Raw genomic sequence first — 10,876 nt, forward strand, 5'->3', positions numbered from 1 at the left:
TATTAAAAAGGAAAAAACAACCCTTTCCAAGCGTCCTGCGCAGTAGCGTCCCATGTTGTATATAACGCAAACGCTTCAAACTCTTACGTCTCTCGTTCTGATTCTGCTGTTGCAAACTTTTCTTTTCACCTCTTCCTTCTCTCCATCCCTGCTCATGCCCTTTAACTTAAGAGGATCGCTATGCCAACCAGAATTAATTGCCTACACAGTAAGTTATTTTTGTTTTATATATATATTTTTTTAATTAAGACATTAGGAGTCTCAGCCACTTGGGTCGGGAACCTTGGGGTTTTTTTAATTAAGTATAGCCTTGCTATGAGAAGAGCACATATCGTAACTAAGCCGGAAGTTAACCCCTCCCCGCTTCCTTTTCCCTCCCATCGCTTTCCACTTGGACCGTCCCCGGGTGCCAGTTTTCCCATCTTCCTCCTTCAGAGTGCCCTGGTCTGGTAGTAGAGGGCCATCATCTCAGGGGAAGGCATCCCTGTGTTAGCTGACGTGACAAAACCACCTCGCCAAGAAATTCAGACAGACCGACTCCCTTAATCGTCCTTGGTTCTGAAAAGTCGTCACTTCTGTAATTGGGCCTTCCGTGGTTCCCCTTGTAATCTAAAGCTGTTCTTTGGGCAGCAAACTATAATTTATAAGGTTGCTTCTGGTCACTGTTTTCCTACCTATAAGATGTTAAGATGCATTCTTCAATGAGCAGTTTACGTCTGTTGAACTGAGACGAGTGGGAATAAATTTGGGAATGTTTGCAACATTGAAGCTATAATTTAGAAGAATTATTTTTAATCCCTTCATATATCTGTTTATACCTTTAGTCTTATGATTGTTTTTAGAACCCGGGAAAGATTTGTTTTCTTCCCTGTCCCATCTAAGATTTTGGTTATTTGCCTGAAATTTCACATAACCTGTTTCCAGATCTTACCTTCAGGCATCTTTAGGATTGGGAGTGAGGCGTGTGTCTTGCTTCTTGTTGTGTGGACGAGGTAGCCCAGAGTGAAGGAGGTGGGCTTCCTAAACCCAAACGGCCCCAGCGGCCTTGCCCCATTGATGTGAATTTCCCTTTCAGCAAAGGGTGACAGATTTCTGTGGGCCCGGAGTCAACTGTGACATACCAACCTGGAGTTCTTCTCTCGGCCAGGGTTCTCCAGGGAAGCAGAACCAATAGGTTCTGTATTTCAAGGAACCGGTTCGTGTTGATGAGTCTGAAATCTGCAGGGCAGGCAGGAGCTGGCGCCGCAGTCTTGGGGCAGAATCTCCGCCCCGGGAACCTTCCTTTTTGTTCTCAGGCATTCACTGATTGGATGAAGCCCACCCACCTCACTCCGGGTTATCTCCTAGAGCTCAGGCACTGAGGGAGATCTGGACCACATCGACCAGGAGCCTTCCCTGCGGCACTCAGCTCAGTATTGGGATGGACTCACTGGGCGTTCTGGGACAAACTGGCACAGAAAACCGAGCTCCGATGTCCATTAGTCACAGCGGCGCCCTACGGCGCCACCTGCCAGCAGCCGAGGGGGCACTGGCCCGTCTGAGCTACGACCTCACGCCCACCTGTGGTGCGGCCACATCAGCGTCCGCTGAGCTCACCTGTGGCCACGTCCTTCGGGCGTTACTTACCCCAAAGGTCGTGTGCTTTACTGGCCAAGTTTAAACGGACGATAACATTTTTATTTAGTCATGAAAATGGAATAACCTCTGTTTGTGCTGGTTATATTTCACGTTTGATGAGTTAGTCTGTGGACCCTGGAGATGGGCTCACGTGCTAGAATGTTCTGTCCTACCCAGGCCGCCAGCATGCCTCTCGGGAGATTTACATCATTCTGGAAAGCCTGTCAGAGTCGTTCCCAGAGAGCAGGGCTCTGCTCTGCGATCCCTCTGGGAGCTGCATCCATCTTGCCCTCCAGAGGCTTTGCCAGCGGCCACCCGCAGACCGGCGCTCCAGACGCCTACTGGCCACTTCCAGCTCAGATGCCATCCTTAGCAGCACAGAAGAGCCAGGCTCGAGAGCACGGCTTTGTAGGGCAGAGCACGTCACCCCTCCGAGTCTCTGCTTCCCTATTTGTAAGCAAGAGATAAGAGCACCCTCAGAGGTGGCTGGGAGACATAACCGGGACTCCAGCCTGTAGATTTGCAAACCTCTGTGTCTCCCCTCACATCACTGTCCTCTGTCCAAGAAGCCGACGTCCCCACAGAAGCCATGACAAGTGGTGTCAAGTTAAGGGGAAACGCGGACCTGGTGAGCCGTGCACGTGACCTCAGGACGAAGCACACCAGGGTACGCGTGACAGCATCCGGTTCAGGCGGTGACGCTGAACAGGCAAAGTACACCTGCTCCAGAGGGTGGGCGTAAGGACCAAGAACAGAAACACCGCGTGGCAGGCCTGTCGGGGCAGCCCAGGTCCGCGGCCGACATGGCGCTGGCTGGGGCGGGGACGCTGTTGAAACAAAGCACAGCCAGCAGGGCCGTTTAAACAGTTACGGCCAACACATCTCCTCTACCAGCTCTGCTCCCAGGACGCAAGTCCTTGCTGTTTTATGTTAACGTGACGAGAATTTGCAGTTTAGGCGTTTCAGGTGCCATGTCATCCAAACGAGAGAAAGCGACCGCTCACAAGTGTGCAGACTCCCTTTTTAAGGAGTTTTGAGCGCAGCTGCCCCTTGCCTGTTCCTGTGTTCTGGTTTCTCGCTCAATCCAGGGTGCAAAGCCAGACCCTCAGCACCGGGTGCTGTGCCCTGCGGGCTAGGCTGCCATGTCCCCATCCCCCGTCCCGCATGGCCCTGAGATATGAAAACGTGAAGGGGCATCAGGAAACTATGTAGAAGAAAGTGAACGCCCTGCTTACCTTCTGCCCTCTGGTCTGGTCCCCGGTGCTGACGTCTGTGTCCTTAGCAGTTTTCCACGTACCAAGTACTGATGGTGGTTTGACCAGACCTTGGTGGGTGGTTTCCAGCCCCAGCTGCATGTTAGAAAGACCTGGGATTTTCTAAAAGATGCTGATGTCCAGATGTCTCCCCAGAACCCCTCACATCAGATTCCCCAGGGCTGGGACCTGGACGTCTGGAGCTTTTCCAGGTTGCTGCCCGACTCCAGCGTGTCTTGGGGCTGAGAAGACTGCTCTAACATCTGCCCTCTGCCCTGATCTAACACGGGGCGTCCAGGGTCCGAGGATAAACAGGAGGACGTGGCCGCTGCTTCGGGACGCTCATCTTAAGTCACATCCTTCCCTGCCCTTTCTTGTCTGTGTTAGATTCCCGGGGCTGCTGTAACAAAGTACCGCAGATGGGGTGGTTTAAACAACAGAGATTTCTTCTCTCTGAGTTCTGGAGGCTGGAAGTCCACGATAAAGGTGTGGCAGGGCTGGTTCCTCCTGAGGCTACGAGGGAGAATCTGTCCCAGGCTCTCCCCCAGCTTCTGAGGGTTTGTTAACCATCGTTGTCACTCCGAGGCTTGTAAACGCATCACCTTGAGCTCTGCCCTCATCTTCACATGGCGTCTCCCTGTGTCTCTGTCCAAATTTCCCGTTTTTATAAGGACAGTAGTCATACTGGATTAGCACCTGTCCTAACGACCTCACTATAACTTAATTGCCTCTTTCGTGACCGTATCTCCAAACAAGGTCACGTTCTGAGGTGCTGGGGTTTGGACCCCAACATAAGAATTCTGGAGGGACACGATCCAACCCATGACACCACCCCCGCTCACACCTCAGACCTTGGCTCCAGACCCCAGACTGAATTTCAGCACAGGGACATGTATGACATGGGCTTTGCAGATGGAGCCTTCCAGGGGAGATCCTCTTTCTGCCAGGCTTCCACATCCCTAGATCTGCAGCTGGCCTGGGGGACGGACTGGTCTGTTCCCCTCTCCACACTTCCATCCCCTGCCCCCTGCCCTGGGGAGATGGGGGTGGGGTGTGGCATTAGGGTCCAGGTTAACGGAGTAGATCCATCAGACCTTCCTTCCTCTCCTCTGTTCCAATGTGACAGCCCCCCATTCACGTGCTATTTGGGGGCTCCAAGCTTAACCCAAAGCAGGTACCTAGAGATCAGAAATACCTCCTAGGTCCCCCACCCCACCCCAATCTGAGGTAACCTGGTCAGGCTGGGAGGCCCCGGGACTTGCAATATGCTGGGTAACTGACCGGTGGGCATCACTGCATCTGCCCCCGGGACTGGCCAGAGTCCAGAGTCAAGCCCTGTCGGTGGTGGTGACCCCTGCCGTAACACACCCTTCCCGGTGGTTTTTTGAGATACGCTGCATCCTACAGGGATTGGAACGGCTCCCGGAACAGACCTTTCTGGCCCAAGGAGAAGCCCGTTGAGCCTAAAGCCACTGACACTTTTATACTCACCCTTCTGCTTCATCCCTTTGCGGCCTTCCTCAGCCCCCCCGTACACCGCCTCCCAGCTTTAGATAATGGTAGAAAATGTCCGAGTGAGTCTTTGCAATAGGTTGATTGTACCCAAACAGCAAATGAAAAACACATCTTTTAGACAGCTTTGACCAAATTAAATTCGGCCCATTCCTTGAGCTTTGAGCTGTGTTCTGCTGGTTAACCCAGGCAGAGCAAGTAGGACACGCATCCTTTTCTTTTTTTCTTCATTGTTAATTGGAAAATTTTTTTCTAAAAAAATTTTATGGAAGTACAGTTGCTTTGCAATGTTGTGTTAGTTTCTACTGTACAGCAAAGTGAACCAGCTCTACACATACATATATATATATATATATATATATGTATATCCCCTCGGACATGCATCCTTAAGTTCAGGTCCAGTACATGGCCTCTAAAGGTCACCGGCATGCTGGTTTTCCCGAGGTAAGTGCTGATCATGCAAGGGTCTGTGGACAAGGCTGAGTCAGATTCCACAACTGTCCATACATTTCACGTAGAAAAGCAAAGTGACGCCCTCCAGCCTCCCGTCTGGATAAACCAGGATGGTTTCTGCGTATGTCACAGGTGTTGAAGTATTCTTTGGATCTGTCGTGAAAAGAATGGATTTTGCCAAAGTAGCTGTAAAGCTCCTTATTGAGATGGTCAGGCCATTCTTTCAAAGTCACTCACACCTACAGGCACGGGGTCATGGGTTTCCCAGCCTGGCTGGAAGGGCCCCCTGATCCCCCTGGGCCTTGTTCATAGGATGTGAAGCTAGTCTGTGAAAATGGAAGCAGGTTAGTGGGCTCTGGCCATCGATACGTTAGCTGGCATTTAACCTTTAAGGAACCATTGCCGTGGAAATCATTGCCGTTGCTAATTTTTTTTCTATTTCATATTGCACCACTTGACGTCATATACGGATAGGTCGAAGCAAACAAAATTGAGGGGTTTAGGTCTAAAGTGATCAAGTAACAGACATTTCATGTGACTTAGCCTGATACACACGTGCTGGATCTGAAGTTGTAAAAGACCTTCCTCCCCAAAAGAATAAATGTTCCTTAAATGTCCTAAGAGAGTGAATACCATTGTTCTCAGAGTCCTTAATTTGGTTTTAATAGCATGAGCGTCCTTTCTGGGGCACAAAGCACTCTGCCGTTTATACCCCTCCTCGTGATGGGGAGTCTCTAAAAGTCAGGGATCTAGACGCCTGCCTGGGAATGGATTCCAAGTGACCTACCTGCTCACTGCGCCTTGGAAGCACCTGTGCTGTGCTCAGGCCAGACGCAGCTGCCTTTCTTGTGCCAACAGGGAGGCGCGCTGCAGTCACAGGCTGCCTTCTATTAGAGTCGCTGGAGGGAGCCGCCTTCCTTCCTTTCCTCCTGGACGCGTCGCCCACCCGGCTTTTCACCCGCAGCCCCGCTGACCCCGTGCCTTGCTCTTGCAGGAGGGATTTTAAGGAAGGGCGCGAAGCTGTTCTTCCGCCGGCGGCACCAGCAGAAAGACCCCGGCCTGAGCCAGTCCCACAACGACCTGGTGTTCCTGCAGCAGCCGGCAGGGCCGCGGAGGAAGGGGTCGACGCTTGCCCGGTTCCTGAACAAGAAGCTGCTCTCCAGACACCGGGGCCAGAGCACTGCAAACGGCGCCCCCCTGGACCCCTGCCCGTAGGCCGGCGCGCGCCTCCTTCCCCGCGATGCTGCAGACGTGGACCCTCCGTAGCCACCTGCCAGGACACAGCCAGAGGGCCCGTGAGTTGTGGACGGCCTCCCTGTCCCCAGTCTAGCTGGGGTTTTTTTCCAACAATTTCATCTTTTAAAGGGGAAAAAAAAACCAACAAAAAACAGTCTGAGTCTCCAGCCAGGAGGTTGCCCCCGGAGAGAACCTACAAAGCCCAGTTCGCCACTGGAAGCCACGAGACCCGACGGCTCTGCAGCGTGGGCGGTGCTCACGTCTAAGAGTTGAAGTTAAATGGGAGAAGGATATTTACCACTGTGTGAACTATGGAACTTACCATAAGGGGCTGTGGACGGGCAGGGATGGGGGACAAGCTTTGCCCTCCATGCTCTAACTTTGGTCTGTGCCTGGACCACATCACAAAGAGGAGGCCGCCTCTGTGCTGTCACTGTGAACGGAATGGATGGGTCACCTCTCCTAATTGGCTGCTCAGAATAAAAACTGCAGGCGGCCCTGAGTACTGAGAGGTGGGACACAGGCAAAGAGAAATTACCATGGGAATGGAAACACTGACAAACATAGGAAGACATTTGCCTTTGATATTAGCCATATAACTTGAAAAATTATGCAAATACTAAATATATCCTATGCATATTACGCTGAACACTTTTCTAAGTTTGCTTTGAGCCTATTTACGAGTGGGAGATACATAAATCCTTATGTGGTTTTTATATTTTTCTCTATAGCATCAGAGCTGTAATAATACCAACAGAGCAGCCAACACAGGGAACGTTTCTCTCCCGTCCGGCCTCCTTGTTCACAGAAGCGCCAAAAGATGAAGTTAGGAGCAATAAGCCACAGCTAGAGGGACACGGGCACCACACACATATGGTTTTTCTGCAGTCCAAGGTTGGTTTGCCAAATATTGCCCATAGCCGAAACAAAGTACTTTTAGGGCAAAAGAGGAAATTATTTTATGTCTCAGGTGTGAGTCTTAGGAATGGAAGTTTAATAACAAATGAGCCAAACGTGTGTCACACTTCTTCTGTGAGCTCTTCGGAATTCTACTGTGTTTAGCAACTCTTGGGATGCCCTTGTTTTGATTTCCAGTGGAAAAAACAGTCAGTTCGGCACACGATGTTAATATCCCTACATGTCTTCCAAACCACTTTCCTCATCTGTACGCCGTTACCCTGGGGTTCATTCACAGTTTTCACATCGTCCACTCCTTCTCAATGAAACACTTTTAGGAGACATGCTTATTAAAAAGCACTTGTTGGGCTTCCCTGGTGGCGCAGTGGTTGAGAGTCCACCTGCCGATGCAGGGGACGCGGGTTCGTGCCCCGGTCCGGGAGGATCCCACATGCCGCGGAGCGGCTGGGCCCGTGAGCCATGGCCGCTGAGCCTGCGCGTCCGGAGCCTGTGCTCCGCAACGGGAGAGGCCACGGCAGTGAGAGGCCCGCGTACCGCAAAAAAAAAAAAAAAAAAAGCACTTGTTACAGGGTGAAAGGTTTTGAGTAAGATTCATTTTCCTCCAATAAGATTTAAAGGCTACAGTGAAAACTTGGCTCCTGTCACAGATGTGAAATTGGGCGAGTTCCTTCCTATAGCTGCTTTTGTGAATCCTTAAACATATATTTCAGGAGTAAGAGAGCCATGGATGAGCAAAACCTTTATAAAAATCAAAATTATAGAATTTTTCCTTTCCTTTTTTTTGAGGGAGAGATTAGAAAACTACATTAAGAATTTTGTAAAATGCACATTTAAAATTCTTAGGTATCCCAAGAATTATCGAGTAACTGTAAAATGACTTTTTCAGCATAGTTTGCTTTCAAAGATTATACACCAATTGTAATCACTGTAAATTAGCACCCGGTATTCCAAAATATAGTATATTCATACCAAGTTAGTCCCCATAGGCTAGTAATCGCTACTAGTCTTTTTGGAACCGATGGTCTCATTAATGTTCTCTTCTACTTGAAGGATTACTGTTCTCTCTCATGTGGTCGACAGAACCTGTGACATTCCAGAATTAATTCTAAGAGGATATTGTGCGTCGAATTTCAGGCACTGATCAGAAGTAGTTAGTACAATTTGTTTTTGATTTGGAAATTCAGATTTATTCAAGCGTGAAGGTGTCAAGCGTTTTAGATCCAAGTTTCTCGCTCTAAAAAGAAGTCTTAGCTGCTCCCATTCCTGAATGACCCCGTGAGCATTCTGTTCCCTGCTTCATACCTTTATCCGGGGCTCTGCTCTCTCAGCTTCCTCGTGACTTGAAACCGCTTCAGGGTCCTGGGCATGTGTCAGGTGGGCTGCGTCCACCCCGTGTGTGAGAAGCGCGTGGATTAACACGAGGGGGACAGTGTTGCTGGGAGATGCATATTTCTTGGTGTCTATTGGGTGCACATCAAGAACCCTGTACATTTGAGTCAACCCCAGAGCTTACCCTCCAGACACACACACATAGTCACCATCAAATGGCTTTTTCTGAAGTTACGGAGGACACTAACGTAGCAGGGAATAGGATGAGAGAAAAGAAGCGTAGGGTCAGGGTCGCACCATGAGAACAGGGGCTGTATCGATACTGTGAATGTTTCCTTTCCAAGCTGTTTATCCAGATCTGGTTTTAAATGGTGTAGGATATTTATGTCAAAGTAAATGTCATAACATCAATCTAGATTATACACCAAATGCAAAACCTACCCATTTGTCAGTCACCTTATTCCCTTACCTTTTCCACATGCTGGAGTGTTCTGAGGGCTTTTGGTTTGGTTTCTGTTTTGTCTCGATGAAATCTTTGCAGAGTGGTGCTCTGAAAGCAGTTTCTCGCGAGCACTAATGTTAATGTGCGTCTGTATGTCTGGAACCAGCTGGTCACGTTGGTTTTAATGAGCTGTCAACAATTCTCTTGGATTTGTTTAAGGACGAGCCTGTGTTCTTTGCGGAGGAATGAAATGGACCTTTAGGTGTGCGTGTATGTTTTCATGTAGCATCAACAGAAGTACCCATCTCATCGTTCCAGTTGAAAACCTGCTGTGAGGAAGAAGGTTTAGACCGAGCACTTTATTTAAATCAGGTCTCAAGTTTAAGTTCACAAGCGGCCCTTGGTTCCTAGAGAGGGCTACCTGGCCTGCCGCTGCCAACCAGTCACAAGCTGGGTGCCTGTCCAGATGTTTGATTGTTTCGCTGGCCACACCTATAGAAGAATTTTGCAGATTTTCTTCTCGAACAGAAAGGGAAAGATTCATTTACGCTGCTGCCACTCAATTCCAATGTTTTCTGAGTAACCGTCTCGGCTCTCTTGAAACCTGACAGTGTAAGTTGGTGGATGTTCGAAGTCAGAACATATAACTCTATCAGATGAAAAACAGGTCTCAGCACCGGCCTAGACCCTGACGCCAGGCCCTGCCTCTGCTGCCCCAAACCTGCGAAGGTGTGATGACCAAAGCAGGTGGCACAGGGACGCCAGCACCGCTAATCCTGCGAAGCAAACTCAGGTTACACCTCTCTGGTTCCTTTTTTGGGGGGGGACATTCCTACTTTCTGGATGAGGACGCATTTGAAATACAACAAACTGCCCCATTCACCCAGCTGCCAAATGGTCAGTGATGTGCCGTTTATAATTTAGGCTTGTAGGGTTTTTTCCCCCCGATATCGTATCAAAGCTACATTTTTTATTTTTTTTTTAAAGAAGAAAATAAGAGGTTTTCCAGGTATGTGGAGAGGTTTGGCTTGATGACCAAGTGTGGTGATGACTTTACCCGACGATGATTGTATCCCTGGGAAGCACTTTAAAAACAGACTGCAGTCCTGCACCAGCCCTGTGCAGTTGGGTTCATGCGGGGAAGGTGTGGCTGGAACACGAACGGTCTTTGAAGGAAATAAACGTGCCCATGCAACACTAAACATTGAGTCGTTTTTGCCGAGTCCTGCGCTGTCCCCAAAGTTCAGCGGCTTTTCTGAGGCGCCGGAATCCTGGTCTTTCCTTTGTCAGGCGCCACCCTGGTCAGCTGGCTAAACCAGGAGCTGTCCTCCTAACGTTCTCCTTAGGTGATTTGTAAGTCACTTAGCACCTGCTTTAGGCCTGGGGCAAAAATCATTTACTAGACCGTCCATGTCTCCCGTGAACTTTTGGGTTCTGGTGAATTGTAGGTGCTGCCAGTCAGGGTCTGCTTGGCTTGGGTCCCCCAGTGGCCACGTGACCCTGTATGATCCCCAGGGACCTTATGAGGAGTGCTGTCCCCTTGGGGCGTGAAGCCTTTATCCATCCATCGCCCCTGTTGTCATCGCCCCATCCCAGCAGTCGCCCGAGGGTGGGTGCACAGTGGACACCTGCACGGGGTCAGAGGGGCATATGCCAGGTGGGGCTCTGTGGTGGCTGGCATCCAGGCTGGCCTGGGCTCCTCCACGGTTATTGGGTGGGGACGGGGCAGGGGCCGGGAGGGGTGCACAGACAGCGTCCTGCACCAGCCCTGCAGGCCTCACGTCTCTCCTGGTCATCAGCTTCCCTGTTTCAGCAGTTTCATCCCACTAATCTGCCCAAGCACCTGGCACTTAGAAAACTGGTACCCACCCCAGCCCCTCACCCATCCCCCCACCCTTCCTCTCAGCTGTCCTGACCCTGCCTGTCCTTTCGGGTGTGGAGTGGTCACTTGAGGGCCGAGACTGACGCACAGCTCTGCATTTCAGAGGAAGAGTCTGCCCATGCAAAGCCCCAGTGTTAGCGGGGCTCAGACCCTGGATTCTGTGCTCTGGACATGGCAGGTGGCGATGGTGCTGCGACTGGTTTGGGATTAAGGTATCCTGGGGCCTGGGGCTGA

At 50.4% G+C, this 10,876-nt stretch overlaps 1 protein-coding gene across 3 annotated transcripts in view; it reads left to right on the forward strand.

Moving 5' to 3' along the window:
• The window catches only part of C2CD2 (C2 calcium dependent domain containing 2), a 63,027-nt gene extending 52,810 nt beyond the window's left edge, over window positions 1-10,217 (forward strand). Inside the window, exons 14-15 of one of the 3 annotated variants that reach the window (XR_003792329.1) lie at window positions 5,830-6,965; window positions 8,980-10,217. Coding sequence is in view for 2 of the 3 variants with exons in the window: in XM_029214331.1 (XP_029070164.1) it covers window positions 5,830-6,050 (221 nt within the window). In the remaining variant the exon portion in view is untranslated. Of the gene's footprint in view, window positions 1-1,147 lie in introns of all 3 variants that reach the window. The other 2 variants (XM_029214331.1, XM_029214332.1) reach the window with 2 other exon arrangements.
• Window positions 10,218-10,876: the final 659 nt, after the last annotated feature.

This window comes from Monodon monoceros, unplaced genomic scaffold (genome assembly GCF_005190385.1).
Source record: "Monodon monoceros isolate NGI ecotype Baffin Bay Population unplaced genomic scaffold, NGI_Narwhal_1 Super_Scaffold_11, whole genome shotgun sequence".
Taxonomy (NCBI): Eukaryota; Metazoa; Chordata; class Mammalia; order Artiodactyla; family Monodontidae; genus Monodon; species Monodon monoceros.